Source organism: Esox lucius, chromosome 23 (genome assembly GCF_011004845.1).
Source record: "Esox lucius isolate fEsoLuc1 chromosome 23, fEsoLuc1.pri, whole genome shotgun sequence".
Taxonomy (NCBI): domain Eukaryota; kingdom Metazoa; phylum Chordata; class Actinopteri; order Esociformes; family Esocidae; genus Esox; species Esox lucius.
Genome location: NC_047591.1, coordinates 18,784,735 through 18,803,418, shown reverse-complemented (window position 1 = coordinate 18,803,418; position 18,684 = coordinate 18,784,735). Strand labels below are relative to the sequence as shown.

Genomic DNA, 18,684 nt, shown 5'->3' with positions numbered 1-18,684 from the left:
CAATCAGAACCATTGCACTGACAGCCATTTGCATAACAACAGCTAATGCTACGTTAGACATATAAAACATGCTTACAAACAACAACGGTTCACTTAAACCGACCTGAAAGGACAACTGACCTTGGCCGTCCTACTGCACCAGGTATCCCGGTTCACGTTTACATTCGTGCACATCTTAAACTTAACACAATGAATATACAAATATGTTGAGGCTGGCAATCTAATAAAAAGGTAATGGTATGAGAAGAAAGGCAATAAAGAAAATTTAACCAAAATTAAATAAAAAGTAGATGAATAGAAAAAAATTCCTAAGGTTGTTTCAACAATTGCCTTCTCTTCTCACCCACACACCAGAAAATGGCCTTTGTTCGAGAAATCATTATTCTGACTGTCGTCTATGAAGCGCTCCTCTCCAGATGAGTGACATGGCCTCAAATTAACACTTTGGAGAGCTATTAGGCAGGCCTGAACATTAGGAGAATATAGACCTGTGTTTTCAGGGACGAAAGGAGAAAACGCATTTTCATCAGACACTGACGCTCAGGGCAACTGTGCAGAAACTGGGTATTGAGCTTGAGAGGAAGCAGACGAATGATGTTTCAGTGATTTGTGTGTGTGTGTGTGTGTGTGTGTGTGTGTGTGTGTGTGTGTGTGTGTGTTTGAATGAAGTTCAGGATGGCCTGTGTGGGTGTCTGCTAAACAGACGGTTCTGGTTGGGGGACCATCTGAAAGGACCAGTCTCTGAAAATCAACACAACCTGGCCGTTCAGTAACAGATCATTTCATGTCCTGTTAAACAAACTCCGGTCTCCTACCATCGAGACACCTCCATACGGTGGAGAGGGGAGAGAGGGAGGACCGTGTGAAGAAGAGGAGAGGGAGAAAGGAGGAGAGACTAAGGTTGTAAGAAAGGTGGAGGGGTGGAGGAGTGAGGGCATGGGATGAAGGAAAGAAAATGTGTAATTAATGTTGACTCTCTACAAGGCATCAACAGTGAGCACAGAAGGCTGTTTCGTTCTTGGGACAAAGGGTTACGGAGAAAATGATAGGATGGTGCGCGCACACACACGCACGCACGCACGCACACACAAACACACACAGTTGACCAGAAAACAAATGAATAAATGGGGTCAGTGTATACTGGGTTCATGTTCTGTATGAAAGACAAACAAACAGACCCATTACTCACAGTCCGTCCCGGACCAGGGACACAGAGGGACAGTGAGCGATAGAAACCCAGAGGGAGAGAGAGAGACCCAGAGAGACCCAGAGAGAGAGAGAGAGAGAGAGAGAGAGAGAGAGAAGTGGTAATCTCCCTCTGTTTTTGGCCCACTCCATTTGACCTAGGACCTTGAGGGGGCAGGGGCTCTTCCTGTTTTTGGTCTGTTAGGGATCATTGCGGTATGTGGACAGTTTCTAACTGGTTCATCTGGATAGAGTTTGAAAGTCAAAACTACTCTTAATTGATGAGAGATGAGAGAACGCACTTACCACTCACCTATTGAGAATAGCTATTCAACATGTAGCCAATGTCCACCCTTCAAAAATCCATAATGCATAAATTCAGTAGTCAGACGCTAGTGGGTATCATGGCTGGTATTTCAAAAGCCCAAAACATTCCGAAGCATCCATACCAATCAAAGCCAGGCACCTACAGCACTGGAAATCCGTGGGAAAAATGCGTATCCGGCTGAGTTAGTTGGTAAAGATCGATACATTGTCGTTTTTATGCAATAACTACAACACAATTCAATGCACTTTGACTGCAGTTTCAAAAACGACTCCCAAATAGTGTTGTTCAAATCGCTGCCCTCTTGAAGTTCTAACAATCGCGGTGGTCACTGTTATTTAAAAAATAAAATCTGTTGTTTTACATGAGAACACCCACTGCACTACACCTCTAAAAAAAACATGTACGAAAGTATTTCCTTATACAAAACCTGCAACAGTAGTATACTGTATAATCTGCCAGTTTGTCAAGCCGTGTAGCCTCGTGACTGATTTACGTTTCTGCCAAAGAGAATCAAAGTCCCTGAGATCTGTTCCATAAGAGCACGGATTTATTACATAATTAACACCACAAGGGAGCTTTCTATGATCTCTTCTGGGCTCGAATTATGGATGGACAACTGATCGGCTACAATATTGTTTTACCAAGCATATGGTGGCTGGCCGTTATCCCCATGTAATCACACCAGCCCCAACAATCTGTGTTGCTTTATTTCACATATTTACCAAACTCAGCCACTTAAAGTGAAAAGACACCGTTCGCTTACCCCTGGAATTGTAGTTGAACACACAATTGCTGTCCAAATGTCGTCACGTCTTCTTCGCTTTCTAAAACCAACGACCAAACGAAGTCCCTTATGGATTTTTTCACTGTCCGTAGAAAGTTCACAATTCACATTTTCGACCGACTAGCCAGAAAACGTTGCTTAGCGAGACGCTTAGGGGAGAGCAAGCAATGACGACGATACATCCCGGGAAATATGACAAGGTTGGAAGTTTGAAAATGTTCCTACGAGCTTTTCGTTCCTCGATGCTCTATTTTATTTTTACATAATTATTGTAGGTGGAAAACAAACACACCTTTGGATTATGTCAACAATAATGAATTGGCAATAAACTGCACGTTGAACTGTGATCCCGCGGTACAGCGCCCAAAAAAGAAGAATGGAGTATGTTCTCTCCTCCCCTTTCTTTTTTCTCCACCTCTTTCTTTCCATTACAAAAGACTGAGGGTGTACGTATCAGTTTACATTGAAGACTGGAGAGAGTAGACAAACTCACGAGAAAGCTGAAGAGAAAACACGGAGACATCCACACCCCCCATTCTCAATGGAGACAAGAATTGCCGCCGTGAGGCTACGTTCTAAAAGAAAACTGCAAAACTACATGCCTGAATCATCTGGAAAGTTGTAGCCTACGTTGTAATCTTTTGGACATTTATGTAAAACAATTCGGGTCTGTACAACAGACTACAAATTAGGCCAATCTGTTAAATCTCCGAATAAGGTTGTCTACAGGTTCGAGGGGGTCAAAGTCTTGTTTCTTTTTTTGCGCAGTTGCCGAATGTACACGGAGTGGATACAATTGTTATATTGTTTCACTGTTTGAAAATATATCGTTGACACTGGTTAGGGGGAAGTGCAGGTATTTGTAAATAACTTGCCTTGAATTAGTGTTAAATTAGTATTCCATTGGTGTAATTAGTCCCGTGTTACGGTAATGCGAACCAACCTCTAACTGATTGATTACCATACAATACATATAACGTGTTATAATGTTAAAAAAAAAATTCACAATTGAGTCAGTTGTTTATACTGGAATTTTAACGTGACTGCAGTATGTAAGAACTCAATGTTCAGCCAGTGTTTGGGCAGAAGAAGGCCTGACCTCGCTACAATGGTCCAGAAAAAACAGTCAGTGTCTGGGCAGCTGTACACAAGGAGGGGACATCGGTTAGAGCTTATGTCCCAAGTGGCACCCTGTTGGCTTTGTAGAGCTCTGCTTTGCTCCTGGTTGAATGTACTGCCATATAAAGAAAATGCAGTTCCTTTTATGTGTCACGCAGGGTCTTAAAGGTCAACGGTAAACCTCTGTCTCCTGTTTAAAGCCTGATGTTGACCCTGTGATTTTGACCTGCGAACCCTCTACATGCCTGACTTTCATGTGTAATCTTCCATATTTTGTCCGTCTGTTCTTACTGTGCTCCTCTTTATGTCCCATCAGCAAGCTTACTGCACACCAATAAATCCATTCCACTCATTCAGGCGCCATGTGGCCTTGTGTAGCCACCTATATAACCTATACACAGCAAGGCTTTAGACTGCCAGATATTCTGTTGTTATTGACTGAACGGTGATTCTTAAGTATAAGTCTCCTGTTTACTCAACCTCACCTTGACAACCTCAATCAATTTCCGTACACACACACAAGTGTGTGGCTGAGTGTCTGTGGTGAATGATTTATAACTATGCAAATGACTGTCAGGGGACATTGTGGATTCTGTCATGTAGACCTGTACAGAACAGAAACAAACAGACAGCTGACATATTGAGGCAAGGAGAGTGAAAGACAGAGGGGTACAAATGGCATAACAAAAAAGACAGGGCAATAACGACACAGGCAGAGGAAGAAGGAAGACATAATTACAGGCCTACTCAGAAATAAAATGAAGTAATGACTGAGCAGGCAGCCCCATCCAACGTTCTCATTCCTTCTATTTATAATTGTCTGTAGTGGGTCTCCATAATGAAGCAATCGTCCATTTTCAATGGAACTGTCACTTTGTTGTTTACCAGAACCATGAGAAGGAAATGATGGAGCTGCAGTGAACGTCATTAGGACAAAGAGGAAATTATAAGTGGAGGGCGAATTCTGAGGCATAGCATTCGTTTTTACTAGTTTTTCTGCAGTTTAACTAACAATGAATATTAATAATCCAATCTTGAATGGGCTGTTTTCTTTGCAATCACCCGGGAGGCAAATTAAGTGATTGTGACAATGGGCTTTCGTCACGACATAGAAGTTGTGATACGTGATAGGCCTTTGGTAGGTCTTGGCTATAACTTAAAACAGTAAATTTCCAACACCGACCAATGACGTCCGACATCGCAAATATTGTTTATTAAGACAAATATCCTATGGACGAAGTTTGAATTATAGAAGTTTGCTGATACGGTTGTGTTCGTCGGACAATTGATGGCTACAAGAATCAAACTAGTGCTAATAGTGCATTGGGAAATAATATAGAAATGATCGTCTACATTAATGTCAAACGTGATGTCCAATTTATTGTTATTGCATAAGGTCAGATAAAAAGCGATGGTCTCCACCGGTCTACTGTCACTAATGTTATAGTCACAGTGTCCTCTGCTGTTTACAAATGGCGGTGCATCAGAATGACAACAAACGCTTTTCTAACTATAAGGGAAATAGATTTTTTTTGCTGATCAGGACGATTGCTCTTAATATTGTCTTAACTTTAATATTGCTTTCAACCACTGTCTTCCCCCTGTGTCGCCCATCTTAGAATATTGAGCCGATGTTCATTATAGACTGGAATATCGAGAGGGACGAGAGCACCCGGGGCGCCAAAAAAGTGCTAAAATATTCAAAATATAAATAAAAAAGGGAGAAAACTTTCGATTTAATACACTCCCTGGCGTGTCCAAGCTCCGTGCCAGCCAGTGTGCCATTGAAGACGCTAATACAGTATTTCACACATATAGGCCTATCACAAACTGTGCAGACACACGGGAGAATACTGTTCCACAAGGACAAACATATTTAATGTGATTCAAGATCCATCGCCGGGGCTGAAACATAAGCGAGTAATCAGAATTGAACCTTAAACGGGCTTCTTTCTAGTAGATAACATTGTCTTCAAAGAGCCCTTTAACTTTCCCACTCGACACCTCGCCGATCAACAGAAACAGAGATTGTGACTCTCTTCCAAATGAAGACAAAGCATTCGCTGTTTCTGAGAACATTGAAGCTTATTCAGCGTGATGTTATGGGCAACACATGGCGTTCAATCATGTTCCGTCAACCCTGAAGAGGCTTCCTATCAGTCACTGGTTCTTATAACGACTGGATATAGGCAGCATTGGGAGATGAGTGTGTGTGTGTATGTCCCTTTATGCACCTTTGTATTCTGGAACCACCCCATTCTGCGTGTAAAAATTATGTTTAGTTACGTAATTGTGAGGACTTTCATTAAAGCACGATGCAACGCTTCAGTCACAATGCCACCTCGTTGCCACTAATCCACAGCATCTGTTTGTTGTAATGATTAAAACATTGCAAATTTTAAGCCCTTGAAATCATAATGTGCTTGCATTAGAATTACTCAATTAAAGCATGTTATGGCTGGTTAGCATCAAATAATAGGCTTTGCCAAGCAGAACAATCCAATAAAAAATATGAATGTTTAATCATTTCCGTAGTCTTTCACATAACCTTCATGTGCTAAAAAATAAATTTTTCATCAAGACTGGCAATATTACTAGCTTTCACAATGATAAATAGGTTCCATCAAACACTTTTCAAACAGCATTAAAGTTCACTTTATAAAGTGGCTAAACTTGATATGAACTAACTTGTGATTTCACACATAGTGGCCTAGGATTAATGTAGTACTGTTCAATGATGTGTACTTTGTGTGCATGTGAATCCTAGAGCTATCGGATTTAACGTTTTTTTCAGGCTGGGAATGTTGTTTTCACGAACCATTTCCTTTAGTTTACAATACTGGATTTGTATAGAAGCTTCTTACGTTTTCCAGGAGCACTGTTTCCATGCAATCGACAGTGAATAATTTAGTTGCTCAAGAGTCCTTCCAGCATACTTTGTTTAAAATTAATGTTGATTCATCGTGACCCGTGTCTGTGAAAACCCATGAGAACAAGGGTGAAGGGGAGACAATAGGTAGTACTTTCAACCGGTCAGCAGGTGGCAGTACAATCTAATAAAAAAATCATATTAGAAATACCCGAAGGAGCGTCCTGTGTACTGCATTAGTCTGGTTTGTGTCCAGTGTAACTACAATTATCTAGACATGTGCATTAAATATAATTTACCAGATGCTTCTATCCAGAGCGACCTATTCATTTTTTTTATGATTACTTAAACACTACACACAATTCACACAACCATACACACAAGGAGCAGAACGCTTCAGATCTTTTGCAAAAAGTAAGACTTAATTCAAAACTATACAATAATTTATTTTCAAAAATCAATTTTGTCATCAAATGGCACACGCATGGTTCCATCAATCTGATTCTGTTTGAACCAGTTGCACTCTGCTGGGCTCAATCTAAAACACTTTTAACATTTCTAATTTTGTAATGATACAGACTGTGTTTGATTTTTTTCAGAGATATTATTAGAGCAAAGCACATGAATATATTGACCAAACACAACACTCATGGCAAGTAATGCACACTGATTAATCTCTCTACATTGTAAAATCAGTCAGTACTGAGCTTTGCACTGAAAATCTAAACAGAAAATATTCAAAATACAATATATCACATAACACAGCAAAAACATTTGTGAAGACAAAAAAAAACCCAAGCATCATCTCTTGGCCCAGCTGGGTATGGCCATTGCACTTTGTCCACATCACAGGCTATGTCCTCTCTCACAAAACAGCGAGGGAAGAATCTTCTTGAATGATGAACCCATCCTAGCACAGACCCTGCGTTAATTTGGTCGCAGGCCTCCTCCTTGGCTTGGATGAGGGTTATCATCTATGCATCTCATCTGCTCTGCATCAATTTGGTCTTCTACTGTGACAATGTTGTGTAGTCTGTCTCAGAATTTCTTTCAATTGGCACTCAATAGAGTTCTTTTGTCTGTATGTGATGTTTTTTAAGGATTCGCCCCAGTGTTGACAGAGAGACCTGATGGACATTGTTGAAAACCGTTGCAACTTTATATCTGCTGAGGTTGGGGTGAACATTGAAAGAGGTGAACAGCCTCTCTCAATGTCAACCCATGGTTTACAACATGGTTCACATCCTCCTCCAGGTCTACCCCTACCTCTTCCTCTCCGTACTCCTCTTCCTCCGTGGGCGCCACCCCTCTCATCCTCACTCCTCCGCTTCCTGCAAACGTTGTCTTTCCATATTTGTTGAAGACAGGTAAACTCACCTTTTGCCTTTTCATGATGTTCACGCATGATTGGTGAGTTTACAGCTAGGCACCTAAGTGTCCTGTACACCTGACGGCTGTGTTTGATCACTTGGCTCACAGGCGTGGCGTTTTAAAAGGCAGCGCCTGGAAACGGCAAAGAAGTGACATCATGTTAGATTCCCGTGTCTAACGTGGAGAAGTGTGTTTAGTGTTTTGCAAAACGTGTGAGGCTGAGAATGTGCAGACCTGTGAAGGTCTGTTGTTATAGTTGTGCAGATCTGAGCTGAGGTTTTGCTCCTTGAGTTTTTGGTTTCACTAATTGTGTGTTATTTAAAAAGAGCAATTGTAAAAATAAAGAAAAGAAAAAAGGTGTAAGAGCTTGTGTGCTCATCTTAAGGCAGAAGGAGAGAACCACACTTCACGTGGAAAGTTATTAACTGTGAAATAGTAGTTATAGCAACCAGTCAACCTCTGTAAAAAATCAGAAGGATATTAGTAAACTAGATACTCACGTTGAAAGGAGGTGTTTCCCGTTTGAACAATGATTAAATTATGTTTTTCTTGTCGAAAATACCTTTTTTCCATTTGCTCTTTGGGTTATGTTTAAAAATGAGCAGCGAGTTTGGACAACATCCGGTTAATGTGGTGTCTGTGTTCACCTGAGAGACTGTTTCTGAATATCACTTCTGGACGTTCATGCTGGAGGGGAGAGTTGTGTGTGTTTTCGTGTGCGCATGCGTGTTTGTATGTTTCTAGTAAACAGTCCCACTCTGCCACTATTCCTCTGGGTCTGCTGTAAGAGCTAGGTTGAGGAGTTAATTTACTGGCGACACTGGAGACAAGGAGGCAGGGAATATAAGCAAGACAGTAGAAATGGATGGAGAAGAGATAAGGATCTAGTATAAGCATGAAAAGCATGAGACAGCAACCCTCACCAAATCAAGTAACTACATTGAATGCATACATGCTAAAACAGATGAAGTTGCAGAGGGCTGTTCTTACGTGTGGCACAGGAGAGTGGAAGACAGGAAGTAGAATGGACCTTATCTGGAGCATCACAGACACTCCTTCAGCCCCCAGTTCAACTTTCTCACGCTGGGAGCCAGAGATGAACGGCCCAGAGACTCAGAGATCCCAGAGATCCCTCTCAGTCCTGTAGGACTGCAATGGAAACCGGATCCTGGATTTCACATAGATGGGAGAGAAAGAAGTGAATTAGAGCTTTATGTTTTGGTCAGTCCAGAGGCATTAATTCAGAGCAACTCAGTGCGTGCCTTTATCATGCTGACCACCCGTGAGAATTGAACCCACAGCTATGACATTACAAGGGCTGTAGCTAAACTATGTGGGATACAGATGGTTTTTAATCTGTGTGTAAATGGTGTACATCATAACCTACCCACAGCGACTAATCCATGTCACGTCAGACAAGTTAAAATAACTAAACATATGACTGGATTAGGATTCAGAAGGATGCGCACGCACCCACACACACACCACCACCCACAAACAAACGCACCAAAATCACAATCAAAGTGTCTTAAAGCATCACTTCCTCTGTGGGGTTAGGGTTCAAGTGTCAGGGATCCCCTCTCCTGCCTCCTGGGAAACGCAAAGGGGATGTGAACCTCCCCCCCCCCTTGGTGCCTGGTTCTTACTCCACACACACTCGCACACACGGTCACACACTCTCTGCACGGTTCTCATGGTGCTAGGTCCCAGGGTGGTCCACCTTTCACCCAGTCCTCTGGCCCGGCAGTTCCCCAGGGGAAGTCGCCTCTACTTGGACTCTTACGACCAGACTCCAGCCGTCTACTGTAACAATGGCATCCAATCACTGACATTCCATTTGTCTTTAGACCGACATTTCCCTTGACAGCAGAGAGGTCTTAACTTGTATTTGCTCAGAGTCCGCGGTCACCATGTTCTTGTTTCCAGTCTATCTGTTTAATCAATAACGAATAAGATTTAGAGGTTTATGTTCATTACTTTAAGTAATCAACTGGGACCAGAAGATCGACAAAGTCCCCAGAAGATGAAGACACAGTACACCGGACAAACCTGCCTATAAGCATAAGAATTAAGATGAGTCTGCAGGAGCTATACAGCCACACAAACAGAAACACAGAAAGATGCTCCCAGAGACACACACACACACCCACACACACAACAAACCTCACAAATCATTGTTATGTACTCTAGGAAAATGTACAAGCTTTTTTAACATATTTAATCAATCACATTTCTGATGAACATTTTGTCTTAGTTTTTCTCCTTTCCACCACCTCAGAGCTAGGATGTATTCACTGTGAAGAACCATCAAAACCACCCTCTCTGTGCTGGGCATCTCATGCACCTGCGTATTCTTGGACTGCATCCTACCTGGCAGGTGATGGGGAGAGGATCTGAGTCTGTACCGAGGGGTCTGACTCCTGACTCCCCTAGGGCGATGGGCCCTGTTGTCTTCTCTCTTCAAACCAAGTCATTTGGCTCTGTCATCTTCTTACATATGGATGGCACTCACTATAACTATTTTGTAACTAGGTGTCTGTATAGGCTTCTCTGCGTTATGGTTTCTATTCATCCCAATTAGAGGCAGCTTCACCTCATTGTTTCTAACTGGGGACCTTATTTAAGGTGTTCTGTTTTATTCCTCAGTTTGTTGTGTCCTGCCTAGACACAACCGTGACAAAGTGTTATCAGTATTTTTCTCTATTCTGTTGTCAGGTTTGGCTGGTTCGTCTCACATAATGCTATGGACTGGAGCAGCAAACATTGTCAACACAGCAGACCATGGGAAACTCTGACACATGACATGTAGAAGATCTTCTTCTACTACACAACTTCTTTCTAGGCTAAATGACTATTACTTCAAATCAAGATGAACTCAAGCCATGGGCTAGTTTTGCCTCTGTGGGCTAGTTTTAGCCTCCATAGGCTAGTTTTAGCCTCCATAGGCTAGTTTTAGCCTCCATAGGCTAGTCTTAGCCTCCATAGGCTAGTTTTGTCTCAGTGGGCTAGTTTGGCCTCCGTGGGCTAGTTTGGCTTCTGTTCTAATGCTCACTCATCAGCCAATTCTGCTTTCAAACCTCCTGCTAAGAAAACAGTTCTCAGTAAGTGCTATATGTCACAATTGCAAAGGTGATATAAATAGGTGTTAAGTGTTTTTAAAACATTTAGTTCAAGAATAGAATTCAGGACAGACAGAACAGCTTACACCCTGATCATGGGAAGAGTGTTTCCTTTGGTTGAAGCCAGGGTGTCTTGTTGGCACAGCATAATGAAGAAACAGAGGGAGGGTCAATAACCTTCGCCAAGGGTTGGCAGAAGCGACCCAACCCTTCCCAAAAGATTCACATACATTAAATAAAAGAAGTTCAGTGATCAGGTTTCAATGAAATCCAATGATAGCTCTTTTTAAATGTCTTGAGCAAGTTGTGTATTCTGCATAATAGGCTGGAAGATGTTACAAACTGTCTGTCCAATAATTTTCTTCAGTTAAGCACTGATAAAACCGAAGTTCTAATTATTGGGCCCCCATCTATTTTGGATGAAGTTCAGTTGGCTCTAGGACTTCTAGCAAAAAATATTGTGCCTGTGGCCAGAAATTTGGGAGTTTTCTTTGATCCGGACTTACAATTTGAATATAACACAAAAAACTGGTGCAGTCATGCTTGTACCAACTTAGAAACATTGCCAAAATAAGATTTTTATCTTTGGAGGACACTGAGAAAATTATACATGCTTTCATTTCATCTCCGCTAGACCACCGTAATGCTTTGTATACATGCCTCAACAATAAGACCCTAGGTAAACTCCAAGTTGTACAGAATTCAGCTGACAGGACTAAATCAGGGTCTCATACAACCCCAGTGTTGGCAGCTCTACGTTGGTTACTAGTGAATATCAGAGGTCTGGCACCTGGTCTGGCACCTGATTACATTAGTGACATGCTAAACCCAGACTGCACTGTTAGGCCTCTCAGACCAGCTGAAAATTGACTTCTGGCTGTTCCGGAGTCTAGACTGAAAACTAAAGGGAAATGTGCCTTTGCTATATGGGCCCCTAGACTCTGGAACAGCCTACCACAGAATGAGATGCTAAGTCAGTGCATTCTTTCAAATCTTACCCCAAAAGATTTTTATAAGATGGCTTTTATGAATATTTTATCATTGTGATTTTATATTTTGGTAATTCTTTTTACTTCCTTTACTTTTTTGTGTGTTTTTGTATTTTTTTAATGATTATTTTAATGTATTTCTATTTTTATTGTGTGTGAAGCACTTTGTGTAATTGTACTAGAAAAGTGCTATACAAATAAAGTTATTATTATTTATTATAAGTTTACTACTTAGCATTGGCTAGCTTACTAGCTAGTTTGAGACTAGCTTGTAAGCTACTGTACTTGCCTCAACAAAGTGGGTTGTACAGTTGTCTTGGGGTAATGACTGTTATTAATAACTTTTATTTGGAACAACTGAATTCTTTTTTGTGTGTGTTTGTGTTTGCTGATGTTTACTGACACCTGTCATAACAAACCATACTAGATAATTTGGACAGTCATCAATTATTCTGCACTCTGACACACTTAATGCAGAGCCCTCTGGGCTTTGTGTAGATCGCCTGAGTGTGTGTGTGTGTGTGTGTGTGTGCGTGTGTCACCGAAAAAATAAGAGAAGGGAAAATGCATGATGCAACCCTTTTTAATTGACCATAAAGCCAAGTCCATGGTGTGTGCCATGCAAGGTAAGGATTATTTAAATTAGTGTTAGACATCACCAGGTTAAACATATTTACTTAAACTCTAATAATACAAGGATTGTGCAACTAGGAAGATGATGGTCTCTGAGAAATTCAGTGGCTTCAATTAAAGAAAGGCTACATATGAAACTTAAGGCTACTCATGAAATATCAAATGTCCTGAAACATCAATGTATACATGCAATCCTTAATTGTAGGCTATTAAATGATAAATTATATTAACAATTATTATACATTTCAATATTTAAATCAATCGTTAATAAGGAAAAAGGTTCACTAGTGTAGGCTATTTGGTTTTACATTAGTCACGAACATTAGATTGCAACCACCTCAATTAACCTTCAAATGCACGTCTTTCGGCATAATGGACACGTGATCTATCCATCCAATTATTTATTATCAAGAGACGTTTTATCCAAACCAGAACTCTAGATTATGGTTGAAATGGCGAAAAAAAACACCGGCTGATCTTTGCTCCCGCGTTTTTTTAGATGCCTTACATAACGTAAAATTACTTGTAAGCACTATGTGCCCGTGTGCTATTTGTACATAAAGACAAGTCTCCACATTGTGCAGGAGTGGACGCCATAATCATGCGATGATCGTGTGAGCGCTCTTCTAAAGGAATGAACGAATGCGCATCTCGCCCAACGGTCGCGTGCTCCATAGCATCCTTTCACGAATTTCACCCGAGAAAATCAATGAACGGACAAGACGAGACAACCCAGATCCGGGGGTTGGCGAGAATAGCATACAGGACAGTGGCTGAACAAAGCTGAACCGTGCGGTTAGGGTAAGTGATGCCGATGCTTCATGCGTAGACAGAAGATAGCTTGATTGTTCCCCCTTTAATCGGACTCATGATGATAATAATATTATTAATACATTATCATGTCACATGATGTGGAATAGCACAGACACATATCAGATGTAATCAGCGCACCTCGAGATCTGAAACACTGTATGGTATACTATATAGGCTATTAGGAAAGAGAATACGTTTTTTTTAACCAAACAACCTTCAGTGAGTACAGACTGCTAATGAAATGGCAAGTTCTGTTTTTATATAAGTTGGTCTGATTGATCATTATGACCGCTGACGGCATACACGTGAACTGGTTCATTAGGATAGTTGTAGCCTAGGTCTTCTTTGTGGCCAGTATCCTCCCACGCATGTCCTTGTAGGAAACACGTCTCCAGCCCGACAAATATGGCCAAATCGTATATTTCCATTCAGCGACATATTCGGTTTATTCTGTTTCCATAAAACATCTATAATTATTTAGGATATTATATCTACCTCTAAGTATTAGCCCAGCTATGGCTACCGCACCTATGTGAGCTAAACAGTAACATTGCTACAGTGACATGTCCCGTATCCCACCACCACTTGGTTGGAGGGTCTACCGCGAGGAACCTCACTAGGTTTGTTCAAGTTTTGAAATCTGATAGGGGAAGCAGTATGTGCAGCTGATGCGCCAAATGCTAAAAATAATCCGCCTCCAATTCGGTGTGATTGCTATCTCCAAAAACCAGCCAACCGGAATGACACCCTGTGAAGACTTCTGAGGTACAGTTCTTGATTCATGATTATTCTTTACATTATTCTGTATCTCTTGACATGTGTTCTGCTTCTGTGTGAGGGTTCTGAAAACGACGCTCCTTACGAGTGGTTGTGAAATTAGAATAACTCTCAGTTACTTCCAACTTGAAGTTTGACTTCGACAATACGTCAAGTTGTTTTTATGCCTGCTTTTTAACATTGTTTGGTAATATTATTTTGTTTCATTATTGTGTTTTTGCCTAGAGACCATATGAGAACAAGAGTGACTGTTGTTAGTTGGTAGCGCTTCTTTACAATAATCCTCTGATACAGTATAATAGCTAACGAGGCTTAGCATATGTCGTGAAAAACAGCTTAAAGCATAACGTTGCGAGTAATCTCTCCCAGTTTTACTTGTGCTGTCTGTATTTTCCGTCGTAATTGTTTGACCAGTTGGAATGTAGCGCTGTCAGTGAGCGGCTCGAGGCCTTGCGGTTAGTGAGTCCTCCGTCATGCCGGAGTGTGTCACAGCATTCGAAAATGAGTGAAGGAAAACAAACACAAAGCTTTGCAATTTGCATTAATGATGCATTATAGGGAAATTGTTATATAACGGTTATTGATTCCATCTAATTTGAAAGCCCTGAGCAGGTGTGTCTATTTATTTATTTAAAGGCATCCCCATTAACTTCTTGTCAAGACAACAGCTTTACTCCTGGGTTACAAACAGAAACGCAACAATATATTAAGATTACAAAACAGTATACACACATGAGAAAATTATTTTAAAACAAAAACCTAAGATATTTTCTACATTCCATATTGCATACAGGTAATCTCATTTACTGTAGCTCAGAAGGTAGATAATCGCGATTGCATGGCACGGTTGTGGGTTCGAGTCCTGTGGGGGTCAATACAAGGAACGTTTGTGAATGTATGCAGTCACTACTGTAAGTTGATTGTAAGTGGGTTGACATCCACTGAGTGATGTGATTTGAATAATGACAACGCTGTAGTTACATTATCCTGTGTTTTGAAACAGTGGATTTACCTTTGCAAGATAACCCTTTCATTGTTTGTCTCTCCATTGTGCAGTTTTGCTGACCTTGCACGACTCCCATTTCTTCCTTGGTACTCTCCCTTCGGCATCAGCGGACCAATCAGGTGGGATGGACCTACCGTCATACTGTCGCAATAATGGGACCCAGCGTGTAGCGGTAATTGAGTTCTGTGGAGTCAAGCAGTTAAAATGACTGAGGGAAAACAATCCATCCATGCAAATTGTACTGTATTACAGTGTATGGTTGGGAAATGTGTTTATTGCATGGTTATTGATTTTATTATAATGGCTATTGATTTAATCTCATTTAAAACCACTGACAATGTTTTTATTTATTTAAAAGGATCCCTATTTACTTCTGCTCAGCGAGCAGCTATATTTCTCCTGGGTTTCAAACAGACAATGTTACTAAGCAGTACTGTATATTACACAAAACAGAATTTAATTGAAACACTAACATAAAACATTCACCACAACATTCCATACTGAAATATCCACATCTATTAAAGAATGTGATTTGAATAATAAAGTCACTATATAGTTTTAACGCATTCACTGTTTTTAAAAGCTGATTCTTCTGTCATTGTTTACTCCTCCAATGTCCGCACGACAGTTTGGCCGACCATTCACGACTCCAATTTGTGTCTGGGTCCCTCCCCTCAGGGTTTGCCGGACCAATCAGGTGGAATGCCCGGCCTGTCGTTCTGCGGCAATGACAGGAATAAGAGTGCCTACAGTGTGGAAGACGGAGTGTTGAACAATGGCTGCTTCGTGGATGCCCTCAACCTGGTCCCTCATGTGTTTCTGCTCTTCATCACTTTCCCCATCCTCTTCATCGGTACGTGGAACGTTCCCCCCCGGTCTCAGTCTGTTGCCAAGAATTCCCACTAATAAGACATTATGTTTCTCAATGCCATCAAATAATACAATGCTTGTTATGTTTTCACTCCCTTTTGTAGTTATTTCCCTTCTGGCCAGACATACACTTAGCTTCCTAAGCATTATAAATGCTGTGTTCTGGTTCCCCACCATCCACTCTGGCGAATGTCCTCCTAAGGCCTTAACCTACATTGTGGCGCTAGAGTGTATGTGTATGTGTGTGTACAGTACAGTACATTACATGTGTGACAAGCTTGAATCTTGTCACCTTTCCTCAGAAAGCACGCAGAACACTGATGTCAAGTGGTTTAACAGAGATAAGGACACAGAGATTTTTGCCGGAGGCCTTTTCTTCAGCACAAACGCTTGTGTTTATTTCAATGTGTGAGTGACGGTCGCCAACCTACCTGATTTAAAGGACGGATTTGGTTACAGTCTTTTCATCACCCACACACCTTCTACTTACAGTTTACAGTTTAAAATGGTGCCCAACGTTGCCCTATTTGCAAGCTTTCTTGTCATTATTTTCCAATCTTCCAGTCTCCATGCTGAGGTAAACCTTTGAAGGAAGCATAATACGTTTTGACCTCAGACTGGGTTTCAGTAATTCCACTGTCACAGACTCACTGTTCTCTGTAGAGAGATTGAAAACCAAGGGAAAAGCGCCGTAATTGACCCTGTTCCTGACAAACAGCACTGCTCTATCTGTCTGTCTGTCTCTGTCTTTTTATCTGCGCCGAGTTCATCTACTAGGGTCATTATCACTGTTCGACCTTAAGCTGCTTTAACCACCCCACAGAACATCTGGTTAGACTCCTATCCTTAGTCAGCCTCAGATATACCCCTCACGGGTCAAAGGATGTCTTGGAGACTCTCTTCAAAGATGGCAGAAGTGCATTGCATTGTGTGTATTTGTGAGTCTCCACCGCCATAATTGTTGATTTGTGGTCTATTAGTCAGGCATATACCTCACAGGCAGATACTATTCCTAGCAATGTCGAGCCAAGACAGCATACAAACTGCACGTCACGAGCAGCGTAAACAGTGACTGTGACACAGCAGGACGCTCATTTTAACAGAAGACCGTGCGAGGTGAGAACTGTGTTATCTGTGTTCCCGTGGCTAGGTCAAGCTGAGAAAGTGCTCCTTGTTCCTGCAACGTTATTACTGTTAATTGAATGCCTCTGAGAGTTACTCCAGGGGAGTTTGGCCAAGCGGTTGTGGTCATCTGCTTCATGGGAATGTCTCGAACCCACCATTCGTTCAGTCCCAGAGGGAAATATGAATTCATGCTTACTGGTGTGTGTGTTTTCTTATTACGCATCTATTCGCATTTGGGTGAAGTAGCCTGATCTCGGATCAGCTTAGAAAGTCCCCCTGTAATGGATTAGGATTCACTTATGTGGCTGCTTATGTGTCGTTTCTTCTAGGCTGGGGCAGTCAGAGCTCTAAGGTCCAGATCCACCACAACACATGGCTCCACTTCCCTGGACACAATCTACGCTGGATCCTAACCTTCACATTGCTGTTTGTCCACGTGTGTGAGATTGCTGAGGGCATCGTCTCCAACATGTAAGAACCCTCTGAGCTGCTCCTCGGCCAGTGCCTTTAACTGGAGACGTATTGTGTCGTGAAAAAACTAGAAAAACTCTATTTAGTGGACCAGACGAGAGATTTGTTTTTGGGTTGCTGAGGTTATGAGCACGACTCTGGTGTTTTATTGTACCGTAAAACTAGGGATGACGGATTTCTGGTGCAGTGACCTTCTGAGTGGCTTTGCTACTGTCGAGAAGCAATGTTTAGTGAGGCCCTGCTTTACATGCTCAGACTCCAACCTATAAGATCATCCAAAACGTTGCCGTAACACAAGCTATAACCAGAGAGACTGAGTGAGTTATCATGAATCTGCATCACTCCATATTAAAACATTGACGCTTAATTACTGGCTGACGCTGTAGCAACTCCCCCAGGTTAACTGTATTGGAGACGGAATCATGTTATCGCAAACATTTCATGAAGACGGAGGCCATTTCATTTCATTTGTAAGTTTGTAGATGCTTTGTTACACCTGAGCTAATTTTGGATTGCTATTGCAATGGGGGGTGGACGCTAATCAACTGAAATGCCTGAAACTCACAGGCTGACAGACACAACAAAATGTGAAAAGGTAAAACGAGGTGTAGACTTTCTGTAGACATGTTTCCGTAACAAAATCGTGGTGTTTTTGTTTCTTTAAATATTGACGGAATTTCCTGTCTCAATGCTTTCAGACAGATGGAAACGAATCACCTCCACCTGTTCATGCCAGCATTTATGGGTTTCATAGCCGCCACCACGTCGGTGGTGTACTACCACAACATCGAGACATCCAACTTCCCAAAACTACTTCTTGGTGAGCAGAACCACTCAGAGTCTTACCGTCTCACCACAGGATTTCATGTCACTTTAAATGTAGGTGTTCTGTGTACGCCACGTCACCAGCGCAGCCTTACCCAACAGACCCCTTTCTTTTGCACTCCAATTTGGCCTGAACTAAAGTAAGCCACAGATGAACCGTTCTGCCCCACTAGAAGTAATCTAATTCATATGTCTTCAACCTCTCCTGGGGACCCACCAGCCACAGTTTAGTTTTTGCCCTGAAATAGCTCACCTGATTCAACAGGTAAGGGTTGTTAATTAGTTAAAAAGTTGATTCAGGTGTGCTAGCTCTAATAGATGGAATGGCTGGGGGGTCTCCAGGAGAGTGTTGAAGACCTATGGTGTAATTCATGGATTTTAGTATTGATTTGCCAAATCT

The 18,684-nt window shown here is 41.6% G+C and overlaps 2 protein-coding genes across 13 annotated transcripts in view; one reads left to right on the top strand and one right to left on the bottom strand.

The window, feature by feature from the left end:
* The window catches only part of LOC105031017 (plexin-B2), a 96,746-nt gene extending 93,296 nt beyond the window's left edge, over positions 1-3,450 (bottom strand). Inside the window, exon 1 of the mRNA XM_020042963.3 lies at positions 2,277-3,450. The gene's annotated coding sequence lies outside the window, so the exon portion shown is untranslated. The remainder of the gene's footprint in view (positions 1-2,276) is intronic.
* A 9,448-nt stretch (positions 3,451-12,898) lies between these two features.
* abcc9 (ATP-binding cassette, sub-family C (CFTR/MRP), member 9) overlaps positions 12,899-18,684 on the top strand; it is a 35,862-nt gene continuing 30,076 nt past the window's right edge. For 8 of the 12 annotated variants that reach the window (XM_020042793.3, XM_010905190.4, XM_020042794.3 and 5 more), the window contains exons 1-5: positions 13,228-13,975; positions 15,044-15,165; positions 15,672-15,846; positions 17,318-17,459; positions 18,158-18,279. In XM_020042793.3, the coding sequence (XP_019898352.1) occupies positions 15,118-15,165; positions 15,672-15,846; positions 17,318-17,459; positions 18,158-18,279 (487 nt within the window). In that variant the 5' untranslated portion in view covers positions 13,228-13,975; positions 15,044-15,117. Of the gene's footprint in view, positions 13,199-13,227; positions 13,976-14,070; positions 14,175-15,043; positions 15,166-15,671; positions 15,847-17,317; positions 17,460-18,157; positions 18,280-18,684 lie in introns of those variants that run through there. The other 4 variants (XM_020042790.3, XM_020042791.3, XM_020042795.3 and 1 more) reach the window with 4 other exon arrangements.